This window comes from Opisthorchis viverrini (assembly GCF_000715545.1).
Source record: "Opisthorchis viverrini unplaced genomic scaffold opera_v5_6, whole genome shotgun sequence".
Taxonomy (NCBI): domain Eukaryota; kingdom Metazoa; phylum Platyhelminthes; class Trematoda; order Opisthorchiida; family Opisthorchiidae; genus Opisthorchis; species Opisthorchis viverrini.
The window spans coordinates 1,800,900-1,818,034 of record NW_008751662.1 but is presented as its reverse complement, the minus strand read 5'-3'; the positions used below and the strand labels follow the sequence as shown (position 1 = coordinate 1,818,034).

Genomic DNA, 17,135 nt, shown 5'->3' with positions numbered 1-17,135 from the left:
GGCTGTGCAAACTACAAACTGAAATTGATATGGGGGCTGAATGTTCGTACTTTTCAGTGTTCGTTACTTACAATGATTCGCAATTTGAATGCACCGCTGCGATACACTCAAACCTTTAGTGCGACCGCCCATAATGTCGGTCGAAAGCGGTCCCTTTAGAATGGAGTATGTTGTAGGGAGTCGCAACTTGCACATTTCAACGAACTCGAATTTCTAAGGATAACACTGGTGTTTGTGGCTTCGGAATGAAAAGTTTATGTTTATGCGGGTATTGATTGTTTCTAAGTGTTGACACCAGAATAATGGGCATTCATCGTAGTATCACAGGAATTTAGCGAAACCATCAGAACGCGTTCGCTGTCGACCGAAGGTCGTTGTTAGAAAGTTTCACTTTGTAATTTGGTTCTAGCTTTATCCAGCTGGTGGCTGAAGAAAGTTTGGACACCCGTGCTTAATTGCTTATTCATGTAATTGTTTTGGTCCGTTCGCTGATTATCTCTGATAGGCCGAGAGGCCTAGTCAAGGACCGAATTCCTTCACTCTGTTTACATTTTTACGAAAGAAGCGATGACCTTGGGATAGCGAAAAGTATACTGGTCGATGTTCTCACGGATCCAATTCCGTCCGTACCTTCACTGGCTTAATTGCAGTTTATTTGTTAAGTGTCAGTAGATTTTCCCACAATTGTTCCATTCGGTTGCTCATTCACATCATAGGCGATGGCGTAGGCGAGCACCCCACACAAGCAATGCTTGATGTGTTCACGATCCGTGAGGAAATTGGTACTGTAAATGGACTGACGGTGACTATGGTCGGTGATCTGGCCAACGGACGCACAGTCCATAGCTTGGCACGCCTACTTTGCTTGTACAATGTTCGGCTACGCTATGTGACACACTGTGAACAGTTACGTATGCCGGAAGAAGTGAAACAATATGTAGCAGTCCGAGGAATACCTCAAGAGGAAATGTCCAGGTGAGTTACCTTCTCAAATTGTTTCGAATGCTACCGTCTTAGTCGTATCCATTGGGGATCTCATTAAAGTCGCACGAAGCCGGTGTGAACGGTGACCCACTGGGTAGCTCAGTGAGTAGACCTCCCGTTTGAGAATTCGTAACTCGAATTAACACCTGATCACGTGATGTGGAGTCCCTGAATGAAAGGTAGTGACCCTAACTGAATCGACCCGATGACAATTCCCCCGTTCTTTTGCTTACTCCGCCTATGTACTTTTGATGGCCACTCACGTTGCCGCAAATGCTGTTCCGCCCGACACCTGTGTATTTGTGTGTCTGTGTGTGAGTACGCGCAGCTGACCTACCTAGCCATGTGCGTTCGTGTCCCGTTTGTTTAGCCTGCCTCTAATTGGTTTCTCATGAGTTCCATCTGATCGCACCGCCAAGACTGTTGTCGGAAGGGGCGACTTCACCCATCACTACTGAGCCAACAGTCCACTCGCCATTGTTTGGTGCTACGAACAGATTTGCTTACCCTTGTGTAAATAGTACCGTAGAATTACGAACCTAATTCTTCCTTTTGATATTCGGGACTGTCGAACCTACGCGTCACTCAGAGTTCCATATCGGGAACCTCAACGACCCCATGCCATGTATAAGTCCAATGGTCAGCCGGTCGTGCCCTAACGGTCAAGTGTTCAACTACTAGCTGGCAAGTCGTGGGTTTGAATCCCTCTGGACTTACGCGAGATGCGCACTGCTGGTGGTCACCAATAGGGATGAAACAGCTGTAAAGTGCATCTAAGCTTTTCACCATAGATTGGCTTCCCCTGCAGGATGAAATGTTTGTTGAAAAAAACTGTGATATTTACATATATGTTTGGGAGCCGGGTCAGAAGGGGTGATTTGCGAATGGAGAAAATGTGCCTTGTGCACATTCACATAAAAGCCCACCTGCTGCCAACTCGAGCAACAACCTATGCAGTCTTAAAAAATCTTAGAATATCTTGCCTGCATCAAATTGCCGAGCACTGCCTTTTAGCAGCAGAATCCCGCTAAAATCAGTGGGGTGTTAGACCAGATAGTCATATGACTATCTGAGTCCGAAATCATTCATCAAAGAGGGGTGTTTTGTGATCAACACTCAGGGTACTAGAGACTGTCAAAAGTGAACTGGAATGGATAGCATTAAACTATACTGCCCCCCCCCATCGAAGCGGGTCGTCTACAAAGGCCCTAACCCCAGCACAATCTGTACATGCGGATTGTGGAATACAATCTGGGTGGCTGTTTGGATCGGTAATCTCATGTGTGATCAGACTGTTCAAGAACCACCTTGTTTGAGATGGTTATAGTCCAAACATAGCAAGCGAACAAAGTCTCTATCAAACCTTATTCATTTTTCACTTTCAGTTTGGAGGAAGCACTACCTGACACGGATGTGTTGTACATGACTCGCGTGCAGGCAGAACGAATTCAGTCTACTGATTCAATGGCTGCAGGACAATTTGTTGTCACTCCGGAGCTGATGACCCTGGCCAAGAAATCGGGAATGATTGTAATGCACCCGTTGCCCCGAGTGGGTGAAATCAGTCCCAGTTTCGACTCTGACCCTCGAGCTGCTTACTTCAGGCAGGCGGAGTACGGAATGTACGTCCGGATGGCCCTATTAACAATTCTGCTGGCGAATTCTCAGCAGTAGCCTCTTGCGCCAGGCTTTTCGTTTCATCAGAATAGATTCAAATTGATGATGGACTTTAGGAATGAGATATATGACAATCTGATTTTTTGTTACTTGCCCCCAGTTGTTGGTCCTTTATACACACTTGATTGGTAGCCATGGCATTTTTACCAGATATTGCCCATGGGCGCAGTGCAGTCAGCTTTTGGGCCAACTGTGATGCTGTTTAAACTTTGACACCTGTCAGGACGATGAAAGGCCGAAACGAAAACGTAACCACAGTGAGACCTCTCAGTATTTACTACTTAGAAGGACAAGCAAAATATTCATTAGATCGGGATGTCCCGTCAACAAGGGTTGTGTGAACGTGTACTTAAGACGGGTCTGTGCGTTTATTCCCCAAACAGTGCATCGACCACTGTAAGCTAAGGTAACTGGGCCATGTGTTATGCACACCGAGCTACCGTCTGCTCAGGTGAGCACTGTGCACTTTATCTGTGCAAACCGCATGACAGCCTGAACCCACATCAAACAAAATTGCAGCATCCAAGCGCTCAACACCCATTATCGGTACACTAAACTCCACAACAGTTGCTGTTCAGAAAGAAAATTCGCACTGAACTGAATCTATAAGGTTGCGGAGGAATTTCAACCACATCCTGTGAAGATATTTGTTAGTTGATACTTTGGTTGGGAAGAACTCGCTTTTTCGTGCACGAATCTCGTCGTGAATTGATCCAACTTACTGTAAGTAACGCGCAACCTACATAAGTATCTCAGAGTGTCCGACGTGCGCTCGAAGTCTCGGTGTCTCATGGCTCCCAAGGAATAAAATATTGTAAATGAACAGCCTTCCGCCAATACTAATGTTTTATGTACAGGCAATGTGACAGCGAAATATGACTTATTGGCCAGGTCCTTCAAAATGTGCGAAGTCACACAAAAACGAAGGGTATGGACAACCGTCTGGATGATTTTGGAGCATCCAACAGAGTCTGGTTTTCATTTTCTCGGCTGCGGCTTTCTTCCGTTTGGGTTCAACCTCGCCCGCTTCATTGTGTACACTACTTGCCATCCTTTCTGGCAACCAGCGAAGTTGTACCCTACCTTTTGTAACTGGAAGAAAAAATAAAGCTGTGGTTGTGAATAACGTGAGGACTAGGGTGCTTTCACAGTGTAGCTCAGCACAGAATGATCGCATATAGTCCCTACTGAACGCTCAATATGCACTGCTGATCATGACATGGTACTGGCCGATGGATGTGATAACCTAAAGCGATATTAGAGGTGCTAACTAAGGCAGAAACAGAGAACGCAAAATGAGCAAAGTCAGGTGCTTTGAACCACAGAAGCCCGATTCCGCGAGAATTTGGCCTCCGTTGCCTCTACGGAAAAACGATCTATCCCACGTATTTTAGACTGCGGCAGTATTCGTGTCCTAAGGACAAATCTAGTTCAACTCTTTTGTTCAGTTCAGCCAGGCTAAATGCGTTTTATTGTTCCTCCCAGACCAGTGTCGGGCAGTGAAAGAATCATTCAGCTGAAGTACCCTTTCGGTGCCTAACTACCATACCACCCAAAGGTTGTAAGAGGGCCGGGATACTGCCAGATTGCCCAAGCCTAGACAGGGGAGTCGAGAGACGGAGGTCGGGTTCGAACCACGGACCTTCTGGTCAGCAAATTCGCGCTCTAACCACTTGGGCCATCTCGCCATCGGACAGTGCTGACCCGTAGACACAGTATTGCCCTTCTAATCTAAACGGCGTTGGGATAGTATGCACAGAGTAAACTGAGTTACACTTCGGAAACCTAAGGAGATTTTAACGGAAAAACGTACGGGAAGGAAATTCATTAAAAAGCACACAATCAACCATAACGACGCTTCGACATTCACTTGGATGTACCTTGGAAAGTTTGGTGTTGGTTACGCAGTAGGGTTTGCAGACCTCCGTTTTGCGCCTTCATAAGTTCGAGATGTTCCGGTTCTATCAGGGAAGCCACTGTTTTCAGATCCAAAGAGCCTGCCGCGTAAGAAAATGGTTTAAAGGTGAACAAAGAGAAAAGAACTAACCATACTCTTAGACGGAAATAATCACTGAATCGGAATAGTAAGTCAAACGAGCGAGTAATGAATTACGGAGTATGGTTTGGACAGATTCATTTGTAAATTAGGTCGGATTATGTATTTCCGACCAGATACCTTAGGAATACGGATGTAATAGGTTTGAATCTCAATGTGTGGATTTCGTGTGACACGTACGCCTGCGAAATGCCCGAAATTGTGCAATCCCGCGCTACCTTCCTCTGATGTCGCCACTAAGTTATTACTAATCTCTCTCATTATGTTTACTGTTACTTTTATTTTTACTAGCCGATGCCTGCACTATGGGGGTTTCCTACAAGTCTGCTGGGTCAGCCGTCAGACAAGTCAGTGTGGTACCACACAGCATAATAAACCGTAAGTTTAGCCGTTTCTTATGAACGGAGCGAATGAGATTTCACTCCTCATCTCTGCACGTTTTGGTCAGGTTCCAGACTGCGCTTGTCTTCATAGTTGTCTACGATATGAGAAACCTGCAGGATCATCATGATCCTGGTTGAACAGCTCGGACGATAGAACGTTTACTGATAAAGATGTGATCAAGTTAGATATCATCTCTAATTATGTGACGGAACAGAGATTGCAAACCTGAAAAAAAGGCGCTATAGGCCGATCTTTCACAATCACTTATTGTAGTAACTGTATTTTTCTCAGCTTCGTTCTCGGTCTGAGCCTCCGAAGCTAGCGTTCACGGCATAACAACCACCAAAGGTTCATAAGGTGTATTAACGCCCAGAACAGCGCTTCATATATACGGTGTGGGTGGAAATGACTTTCTGGAAATTCTGACGCGTTCTGGATGCGCCATTGGCAACCGACATTCGGCCAATACTGGGTCATGATTGGCTGTTGGGTCCTGAATTTCGATCAATTGGATCCCGGCCTGATGTCGGACCGGCAAGCGTCCCGAGTTTTTGGCCAATCTTGCTTGGGATGGGCTTCTCGGCCGTAGCAGCACCTGACTGCGAGCGGTAAAAAGGGATCCGTGTGGAGTTCCGCCTAGCACCTACCAAAACAGAATGACTGTCAACGATAGTGTAAGAGAACGTTTGAAGGGACCTGGGAAGCGATACATAAATTGGTGTGGAGCATTTTACAAAAGTTGGTTAAATACTGGAGCAGTCCAAGTCGAGAGAAGACTCTGACCTTGCTTTTCGGCTTTATTACCCTGCTAAGACGGAACAAGATTGAAATGAGGTTTATAAGATCGCCACAGTTTCTGTGGCATCCGAAGCTTTCACGTAGAACAGTCACCCTGATTTGGTAGATATGCTAAGTGAGGTGGACATACGTGATTAAGGCTTGACCTAGTGACCTCATCCATCGCAGGGGATTCTCATTATTTTTAGCGTGTGGTGTGTGTTCAAGAGTAGTTGGAAGAAAGAATAAAGTCACTGGAGAATTTTACAACTGTGATTGATTCAGTCAAGATTTGCAGACCGTAAAAAGACGGTGACTAAAGGCACATTATCCCATTTGTAAATGAGAGTTAAGATGGCACCACGGGTTCCAAGGGCGCGTGTCAGTTATGATGTACACTACACGGGAAGATAACGAATTTGCTGGTCCTCCTCAGTTGGAATGGGGCGCGGAATGTTGCGTAGATTAAATCGGCGCGAAAAGGAGTACAGCTAGTCTAACTTTACATTATAACAGAGAAACGAGTACGGCGGTCCTCCTCGGTAGAAATCACTCTTCACAGTATTTCATTTTAATTGGTCGCTGAAAGCTTCTGGTTTAGGAGCCATTGAAAGGAACCCATCTTCAATCGTTCCATCCAGATTTGATACCCCGGGACAAGAACAAATGTGGTGTGCGTATCAAAATCAGGTGAATTTTCGTTGAAGCGAAAACATGCATTACAGGACATTTAAATCGCTACTCTTGTGTAAAGCTAACAGCCGGAACAATGCGTACCACACAGAGACAATGGCAAAAACTTACCACCTGGGTTCCACCACCGACCGTCCGACGTTTGAATCTGTCCCGATTCGGATACGACGAGTCGGTAAGAATGAAGCCAGTCCAAGTTGGGTGGCTGCCTCAATAGTTCGGTAAATATCCTATGGGATACGAGCTGAGTGACGTCTCGGGGAACGTGGGTGCAGTTCAAAACTGGTTCATGATAACTACGAGGCACAAAGCAAGTGGCCGCCGAAACTGAGAGTTTCTCTTTGTACACAGCTGCCTCAACTGAGCTCATGCGGGAAGTGTAGTCTGAACTGGAGGGGCTGAGTTTTCGACCAACAAGACAAGCCTGCAGAAGAAGGTAGAAAGACATGTTCCGTCTGGTGGGCGGAAAGGGGCAATCCATATGAATCACGATTAATTCCCCTTTCACTTGAATTAGCATATGAAGGAGCGATCAATACTCGTGATTTCGAATAAATCACAAATACCACTCCGGTGCATGACAGGTAAAGCACATATCCAGCCAACTAGCGTTAAGACAACTGCCCCCTCATAACACCTGCATGAAAACATCGGTCAGTGAAATAAGGTAAGATAAGCCACGTCCAGTTCGCTCATCACCCCTGAACGTACACTTACAGAAGAAATCGTTCAGCTGCAACACCCTTTCGGTGCCTAACTGCCATACCACCCGAAGGTTGCACGAGGGCTGGGGTACTTGCCCGAGCCTAGACAGGGGAAGTCGAGAGGCAGAGGTTGGTTTCGAACCACGGACCTTCCAGTCAGTAAATTTGCACTCTAACCACTTGAGCCATCCCGCCCCCGTATAATTATAGAAGACATACGATTAAACCGCGTTCAGTTCCATTCAATTTGCCCAGGTCAGTCAACCACTATACTGCAGCTTAAGCAAGCCCCCAGTGATTTCCACTCATCGAACTGAGAGTACATTTGTAGTGCATGCTTTAACGGCTGAATCTGCAGTCGGTAATCTGCCTAGTTATTCAGGTCAGTTGACAGTAGCACATCAATGAGAAATTTTTGCTTCGCTCTCCTCTGAATTTTCGATTAGAGTTCGCAACTTCCCACGTAGATAAGAGCATCTTGGGTAATAATCAAGTGACATTTTAAATTGGGGAAGGTGAGGGGGCAACAGCTCTTTATAACTCATTTCTGATAAGTTCTTGTTGCTTGTTGCTTATTCGGGGTATGCTACAGTTCGTTTTCTTCAGAGTGAATTGAATATTCTAGGAGTTGCTTCTTGAGGATGGGCACGATACTTAAACTACAAATTATCAATGCTTCATTCAAGAGAGGATTGACGAGGCCAACATTTACGAGAAATCCAGAATATAGTGTGAAGCAGCCAGGAGATCATGAATTGGACCAAAGAATCATGTGAATCAAGAGTTAGGCTTCAGTCGCCTGTAACAAAGGCATTACGCGAGAAGGATCTGATCGGATTCTAAAAGGTTCAGCTAAAAGACGCCCTTCGTCCATGTTGAGCTTAATGAGGCGAATGAGATTGGCCATTTGGTCACCGACCGCAATGCCAAGCGTTTCCAGTTTTGTTCAACTGGTGATTTGGTTGGTCGTAATGATGAGCTATGAATTGGGAGGTCATATTGTTTATCTAGCGTAGTAATAGCTCTTCACGTAAAAGTAGGTAGGTACAGAACATGAGTTTGGATATGGCGTGATGTTATTAAGTTGGTTATGACAAGATTTACACATTCTAGACAAAAACACCGGCTGCGAAAGACTGGCGGAAGTGTGATCTTGAGGTCAAGAACTAAGTAATGGTGGATGTGAAATAAACAACCAAACGTTCAAAAGCAGACCTCCACCTACTAATGATCCCGCACCATTTGTCGACGAATCAATAAATGGTTACCAAACAGCTAGATGGCTCAGTGGTCAGAGCGCGAAATTACTGATCCGGAAGATCTCCCGACTTCTCCTGTCTAGGCTTGAGCAACCTGGCAGCATCCCAGCCCTAGTGTTTCCCCCGGGTGGCATGGCAGCTAGGCACCGAAGGGGTGTTGCAGCTGAAGGATTATTTTTATAGTTGCAGTAGTAGTACAAAACAGCAGTCTGATACGTCGCCACGATGCCAGCGAACCACATCTTAAAGACTGGTTTCCTGGTAGATCTAAATGTCCCAACCAGCATTCTAAAGCAACTAAATTTTACAATCGGCGGCGCTGGACTACCAATCGAACGGAGTGATACCATGTAGAATGCCGGCCAGAAATCGCCTTTGACAATCGTGTTTACGTCATCTTTTTCCGAAAAATAACCGTCTGGAATGACAGCAGTTAAGAAATTCTGTGGCTTCTCGATCTACTCGTCGGAGTTCTAGTCAAAACTCGTTTCCATCACCCACATTGAACTACCAAAGGATCCAGAGGACAAATCAAATGAACTAATGGAACATCCCAGTGATTTACTAAATTGCTGTTATAAGCAAACACCTACCATCCCAGTTGGCGCATCGCCAACATCGTACTTCTTGAACTACGAAACTACTAGCATACAAGATGTAATCAAGTTACGCCGAACAAAGACTCATGGTGAAAATGAATTCTAACCGAGGGTTTCAAGACTGCTCACCACATTCTGAACCACCCAAGATGTCCTTTTGGTCGCTATCCTGTTCAAAATGACACTGTCGCACTACAGGACCACTGAATTTCAACGGTTAGGACTAGAGTTGCAATATTGGATTCTGGTGTGGTCCGTGGCATGACGCAATCGAGACAAAATGGTGGACGCAGTGCTCGGATGTTGCTTCTGATCGGCCCTCATATACAGTGGCGATAGGGGCGAGACGGCTCAAGTGGTTAGAGCGCGAATTTACTGAGCGGAAGGTCCGTGGTTCGAATCCGACCTCCGCCACTCGACTTCCCCTGTCTAGGCTTGGGCAACCTGGCAGTATCCCAGCCCTCGTGCTTCCTTCGGGTGGCATGGCAGCTAGGCACCGGAAGGATGCTACAGCTGAACGCTTTCTTTCTTTCTTTCTTACAGTAGCGGTTCGGGATAGTCTTGAAGCATACCAATCCTCTTCCAAGAGATGGTCGTAAAAGATTGAGGCAAGGCCTCACCAGTGAGCTTAAAAACCTGATAAACGAGGGATTCATTTGGGTTCCAGATGAGTCTCCCGTTAAAACCAAATTGATATGCAGATGTGTCTCGCTTCTTCACCAGCCGTTTTACTTGATATGCTGTCGGAAGACTGAGATGCTTCGGCACTATTACCGAATAATTCCAAACAAAAGCGAGAAAACAGTTTGCGAAAAACATCGTGGAATCAGCCTCAGAAATGCCACACCAAAGATATCTACTACTGCACTCCTATCACTTTGGACGATCGGAATAGCCCACAGCCGAACAAATCCTGACTGGATTCCACCCGGACCACGGTTAGGTAGGCCACGCCGCGGAGTTATCTGCAGGACTGTCCAAGTTTCAACAACCAACTAAGGCCAGTTTCATTGGTTTTCTGGTAATGCTTGATTCCATCCAATCTGAAAGTTCAAGAAGGTTACTGATTCCCGTTGTTTTCCTCATTTGGGAACAGAATCCCGCATCTATGTATCTGGTAAGAGTAGAGGAACACTTAACTTGTGACCCGGAGTGCTGCTCATTCACTCGATTGAAGGCACAAGCCAGGATGATAAAGATAAGCCCGTTTCCGTTGCCAACGAAGAGATTGCACTCTTCAAAAAGTTAGGGTCCATAACACTACAAATTGATTAAGCCACAGCTAGAAGGTGACAGCAAACGTTCTTATGCTTCGCGTACACAAGACAAACATCCGTCTAGCATCAACGAACGCCAGTGGAGCTAGCCTCCATTCGAGTTGACGATTTTTGTGGATTATTGACGTTCCAGATGCAGAGAGGTAGAATGTTCCAACGGTCATGTCGGTACCAGACCACTCTCCGTCATTCCTTAACGGCTCGACAACATCTAGATTGAATGACAAAGCTGGCGCACACACATTACCATGTGCAAAATGAAATGGTAGTGCAAAACTTGGAATGCAATCATACGGTAGACTGGCAAAGTCTCGCTACATGACAGCACACTGATGAGGTGAACTCAACAGATGGTGATGAGGCGTTGGAAAACAAATTACCTGATTCAGGGGACAAATCGACGATCAGCTGTGAAACCTGGACCAACAAGAAATTCCGGGTGTTGATCGCCGGAATAAGTCTGCCGGTTCAATAATTCCGGACACTGCGCGGGTCTTGCTACGGATCATCTGTCATGGGTGAACACACGTGGACACTATTGGAGCTGACTGGTCTTCGCACAGGGGACAACCGCGGTGTGGCTGAGAAAGAGCCATGTGATCGACCGATGCCCAAGGAGGGGGGTTGTTTCTGCGTTTAGGACAGCGATCACAACTTCCCTTAAACAGATCATCATCATCATCATCATCATCATCGACAGCATGAGATCAGTGCTCAACACCGATGCCTCACTGCCGTACAACCATGACTTATTTGAAAGCCTTATTGTAAAGAAAAGAAAAATGGTGGATGGGGGAGGGACTTAGTGCTAGCTTACCACAATCATTCGGAGGTGCCTACACCTCCAGAAATTCACTCAGGCGATCTGGATAGAAACTGACAACAAGAACGCCACTGACATCGGTTGGTAGCCATATCTTGTAGTGTCTCCAACCAGACACAGTGAGGATCCCTCAAACACATCTTTCGTTGATTAGCGTGCAAACCAGCCGCGTTGAAACGAGGCTGCTCAAATAGGATCCTTCAGTTGCACTAAATCCAATTGAAAGTGTGTGACCGCCTGAGAGTTAATCCACATTATGACCAGTCACAGATTAGCTAGGTCTAAATAAACGCCAAAGAGGTTGAGTTAGTTCCATGCGACAACGTACCGTGACGGAGTACCGAAATCAAGGAAATGCATCAATTCCTATTCGACGAGTACATTGACATTCCACGCCACAAGTGCTGATGCAAGGAAGAAATCCACCATACACCGTGAGTTCTAACAAGCGAGCAAAGGTACAGAGTTTGCGTGGATTCGCCAAACTTGTTTGCCCATCTTTCTAGGCGACCTGACATGCTTTGACCAAACTACTTGAGAAATAGCAAACGAAGGATAAACATGGTCCCAGTGAGCCACCAAAGGCAGTCAGTACTGCCCTAAAACACAGTATCTCCGTGGGAAAAATATCAGTTACCAGAGGAACATTTACTATACACCACATCCTACCAGGCAAAAGTCTCTCGAGAACGCAAAAGGTCACCTTAATTTACAATACTAGATCCCGAAGTCAGCAACTGACGAGCAGAACTAGCGGCTGTTGCTTTAAGTCCGGACATGCTATATTTGCGCGCCAAGAATAGAACTAACAACAGCGTGAGCGGAAAGATTGTTTCGTCGACTAAGCAACTGAAACCGAACCGTTCAAGACAACTGTTTACGAGCATGAGTCGAGCAGCTGACAACTGTGCTACCCATTGGCTTAGCGATCGAGTCCGAAAAAAGGTTCAGCTGTAACACCCTTCCGGTGCCTAGCTGCCATACCCACCGAAGGAAGCATAAGGGCTGGGATACTGCCAATATGCCCAAGTCCAACCCGAGTCCAACCAAACGCAGTCCCAACCTATTACGGAGAGTGAAATACAGTTGCAAATATATTTCACCATGCCGACTGATCGGATCAGTTGATTTTTACAGACGAATCAGCACATTCAAAATAAAGTCTGACCGTACTTTTTGGAACATACCATCTAACAACAGTCAGTCAAATAGAGCACGCCGGCGAGGTAGATGAGCGAGATAACATTCATACGTGGCATTATTACGTCACTAATTGGAACTAGATGCAGGTGAAAATCATCGTCAGTACTGTCGTGAGACTGGACATCGCTTCGTTATTGACACGTACCGACCTGACCACCGGTCGGCTCTGACTGGTCGAAAGTCCAGACACAACAGTCAATCATAATCCAGTATCTGCTGAATACCGGATGCCAGTGGCACATCCAGATGGCGTCAGAATACTATTGCCGCATAGACTTTATAAACGACGCGCTGTGCATGTGCTTTTGACCTGGTTTTGGGTGTTATTACACGTTGTGCACCTTTGATGGTTGTTTTGAGGGAACGCTAGCTTGGAAGGCTTGGATCGAGAACTAAGCTGAGAAGATACCGCCAATAGAAGGTTTACGGCACAACATTGGAAGTTTGTCATTCGACTTAATCGGAGAATACAAGTATAGTTCGGAAACACAAAACTACCTTTGAAAAAAAGCTTGCAGTCCTAGACAGAAGCATGTAGGGTGCATTTATCCAAATGACTTAAACACATTGCCAATTCGCCAAAGCCTACCACAGAATAATCGTTTGACTTTTGATTCCATGATACTACATGTAGAGGAGGTCCGGTCCGGTAATTCATTCCCGCCTATGGAAGATCTGTTGGCAAAGCATCTCACAGTAGACGTGCAGGATAATACTGCGCAGGCAGTGATTCCCTGCGGTAGGCTACCGGTAATCCATCCAGCAACTGCCAAAATTCTGACACCGTAAAGATGAGGACCTAACGATTGTGGACTTCACTCTCCCAGTCTACACTTACTTTTTGTTCAAGTTGAGAAATGTGTCCCAGATTTGACGACTCTGAGAGCAACTTCTCCGCTGAACCCATCTCTGACTATATAGTTCAAAGGCAGTCTCCTCTAGAGAACCAAGGCTCAAAATTCCTGTTATAAGTAAAACACAGTTTCAATCACTCAGTTCACATAAGCGTACTATTCTTGGGCGAGATGGCCCAAGTGGTTAGAGCGCGAATTTACTGACTAGAAGGTTCATAGTTCAACCTCTGCCTCTCGACTTCGCCTGTCTAGGCTTGGGCAATCTGGCAGTATGTCAGCCGTGCAACCTTCGGGTGACATGGCAGTTAGGCACCGAAAGGGTTCTACAGCTGAACGATATGAAAATATTAAGAACCACTAGCTAGGTAGATAATCTAAATAAATTTTTTGCCGACGGTTTCGAGAGTGTGTGAGAACAGCCTACGCCAAGTTTGTAGCATGACCGTACCCATCACTACTGCGATGTGGGCGGACCTTACTGGCTGGTAACATCAGTCTATTCAGGTGGCTTCCTCAAAGTCGCAAAACTGTAGAATATTTTGACGCGAAACAGAATTTAGTAGCATTTTGTAATCATTGTCATGATACTGGACAATAAATGTTGTGACAAGCTTTTCTACTGTTGTCAGTCGATACCATGGATGCCATTTGCTGAGATAAACTGGCGGCGGTAACAGCTTCACAGCCGCCACAAAAGTACATCAATTGACACAAAAACAGACGTGAAAAAACGTACTCGTTTCGTAGACGGGATCCTGAGAACGTCTGACTCCGGTTCAAAACCACAGACGCGAAATAACCCATGAAGATACCTCAGATAAACTCGATAGCGACTTTGAACTTCTACAGAGGCGGAGACCGAAGTAGATTCTTGTTCATTAGGATAGTGCGTGAAATTATTGTACTTTCCGAACAGGCTAAAAGGGCAACATGGTAGGAGAAACACTTTGCAATCTGGCCCGGACCTCGCAGCTAGCACTGGAATCCAAGGGGTCAACTCGTCACTGTGGTTCCCAATCAGCCAAGTTGCATCAGGAAAACCAGGACATTGCTCTGCATCCAAGGTGGTTTCCTGGATAATACAAAGGAAGTATCGATTAGCCTGAAGAAACTGAAAGTCGTCACGTAAAAAGTGAAGATAAATATAGCAATCCTCCCCAAGATGGACCCATCCTCTAAAGAGTTCAAGTTCCCCGCTGATAGAGATCTAGCGTGAGATCCACTGGGGAAAATATCACTCCCACAAGTGATCAAATACTCCTTTTCCCCGTGGTCCCTCTTGCGAAGTATTACGTTACTGCTGACGTCGATCAACTGGTCTGTGGTGGACTCAAACTGAACATGCATCGCCGCCACAAACATTGGACATGGACTTCGTGGAACTACCCGTTCTTGACCCACAAGTAAGAAATAAAAATGTGTACTACAGTCGTAGTGCGGCACTACCCCTACAGAGAGCCCCCTCAAGAAAAGACCACTCCATCGAGTGAACAATCCTCCCTCCTGAAGAAACAACCCCCAAAGCGAAAAAGGGACACATTCTGGTAGCCCCAGTGGCGAGTTAAACCCTAAGAAGTGGCAATGAAAACACCCTATGCCAGTGATACCGATTTACTGATTAATCATCACGCCGAAAGAATGCGGCAGACTTTCCATGGTGAGAAACGACGTGGGTACTTTATTGAAGAAGAGCTAGCGGATTATCTTCGAGGAATAACATTGCTAATATTATTACGAATATATCACTTGAACTTGTTGGTCATCAACATGATGGCTCAAGTGGTTGGAGGACGAATTTACTAACCGGAAGGTCCGTGGTTGGAACCCGACCTCTGCCTCTCGACTTGCCTCGTCGAGGCTCAGGAAACCCAACAGTATCCCAGCCCTCATGTTTCCTACGGGTAGCATGAAGGGAGTGGGGGTTGGGATTGGTGGTAGTCCCCCGCTCCACCTGTTGCGCGTCCGAGATTCTGACTCATTATGCGATGGTGAAACCAATCGAGACAGTGCTGAAATGATATAGGTCTGAATATACGCACCATCAGGGTAAGAATCTAGTGACTAGCGCCTCCAAGCAACTAACAAGCATCATCCAACGTGAGTTTGTAAGCACTCGTGTAAAGCTACGTCGTGAGAGCTGCACAGACTTCTGCCCGACTCCTGGGTTCATTGTCTCCATCTATGCGCTCGCAAAACTTTGAGGAGACAAACAAAAACAAAATACCAATAAGCGTTGTCCGACATTCAAAAGCAGCATCCGATTCCATCAATCGTGTTGGTCCATGGTGAAGCTCTCCATTCGTCACACTCTAACCATTATATTGTAAAACCCTTTTCCACGTGAATAATCACCAAAACCCACCACCTAATGTGGCGATCGTCAGGGTCTATCATTATCGACTTTTCCATACAAATCTACAATCGAAAACTGTAGCCCATAATTGCCCTAATGTTGAACCTTTCCCAGTACACCTGAATGAACTAGAGTGGGTCAAGGATACCGCGCTGCCTGGGTTGAATTCCACCACAATTCAAAATACGATACATACGGATACAATCGGATAGGGATGACAGAAAACGTGTCTTAAGACACCAGTAATTGTTTAAGAATTCCATCCGGATAATTGTATCTCCTCATGAAGCGATATCACTAAAAAAACATTCTAGGGAATCCCAAGCCTGTGGGCACAAGCAGGATTTACCACGATGAAGTGCACCCGGCACTTGTCTTGAAACATAGGCATTCTGTGTTGCGGACATAAAGACTGCAGGTATCTGATCATTAGTGACTTCGAAGCATCGCACATGTCCCGTGGTAATACCGGTGCAGCGATGCTGAAGATCAAAAACAGAGCCCGGTAAAAAAAGAAATAAGTGCGCAATTAAGGTTGCGAAACAGTCGACATGCTAGTTGAGAAAGTGGACTCAACGGAACTAAAGAAAAGCAAGCGCCTTAATGAGGCGTACGGAGAATGTGGCCGACAACTTAAAATACATAAAATGGTGATTCCTCAGTCGAAAATGCATGCAAAATGTCTGACACACTATAGAAGACAAAAACAACGTACCAAAAGCCGATTTTGGACTGAATCAGGATAGGAACTCCATATTTTCCTTTTGCGGATATCCACACCTGTGCCGTTAAACTAAAAGGTAATCGTAACGAGCAAAGGCCTACTCCTTCGTTAAGCAGGACAAACACCAACAACCCATTGCCACAACCAACATCCACGAAGTAAATAGACTTTTTATCCATCCCCTTCCAAAGACACTGAAGCTGCGAGTAAACATCAAAAATCGCGGCAATTACACGATTAGGTAGGACGCGATTCCTAGATCCTCGTACGTGAATTTCAAAGGGTCAGTCCTCTCACACCAGTCCTTCATGAGATGATGGTGAAACAATTGCTCCGTCAACCAACCTGTACAATTCTCTTCGCGTATGTACTCTTCAGTCTGTTATATATACACTGATATTCGGCAACATCAATAAGGCTTAAGGTAGGTGTAACAGGCTTCAGATCTTGCGAAAGCCATTCGTTCAGTTTTTGTTGGAATTCATTGCAGATCCACTCAGCTGTCAACAGACCCAAGCCGGAAGCGTGAAGGACAGTAGTGGATATTAGGAAGCTTAATTATTGCAAATATAGCGAACTAGCCAGACGCACTCTTGAAGCCGGATAACGTAGGTAATGTTGTCGGAAGTGAAGATCACTTCCGTCCCGGAGCGTTCAATGCGCTCAGAAAATGGCTCGAAGCGCGATTTCTCTTTCGGAATCACAAGACGCTCAAAAAGGTTGTCACCCTTATTTTCGACTTTTGCGCCGAAAATTTTAGGATGAACG

At 45.7% G+C, this 17,135-nt stretch overlaps 2 protein-coding genes across 2 annotated transcripts; both read right to left on the bottom strand.

Moving 5' to 3' along the window:
- Positions 1-3,491: 3,491 nt before the first annotated feature.
- T265_00621 (hypothetical protein) lies at positions 3,492-5,559 on the bottom strand (the record flags this gene model as incomplete). The annotated part of the gene is made up of 3 exons (XM_009164449.1): positions 3,492-3,753; positions 4,542-4,658; positions 5,469-5,559. 3 exons carry the CDS (start codon positions 5,557-5,559, stop codon positions 3,542-3,544), a joined length of 420 nt encoding a protein of 139 aa, XP_009162713.1.
- Positions 5,560-5,574: 15 nt separating this feature from the next.
- Positions 5,575-16,546, bottom strand: T265_00620 (hypothetical protein; the record flags this gene model as incomplete). The annotated part of the gene is made up of 5 exons (XM_009164448.1): positions 5,575-5,797; positions 6,661-6,995; positions 14,027-14,362; positions 16,359-16,436; positions 16,469-16,546. 5 exons carry the CDS (start codon positions 16,544-16,546, stop codon positions 5,575-5,577), a joined length of 1,050 nt encoding a protein of 349 aa, XP_009162712.1.
- Between the last annotated feature and the right edge of the window lie 589 nt (positions 16,547-17,135).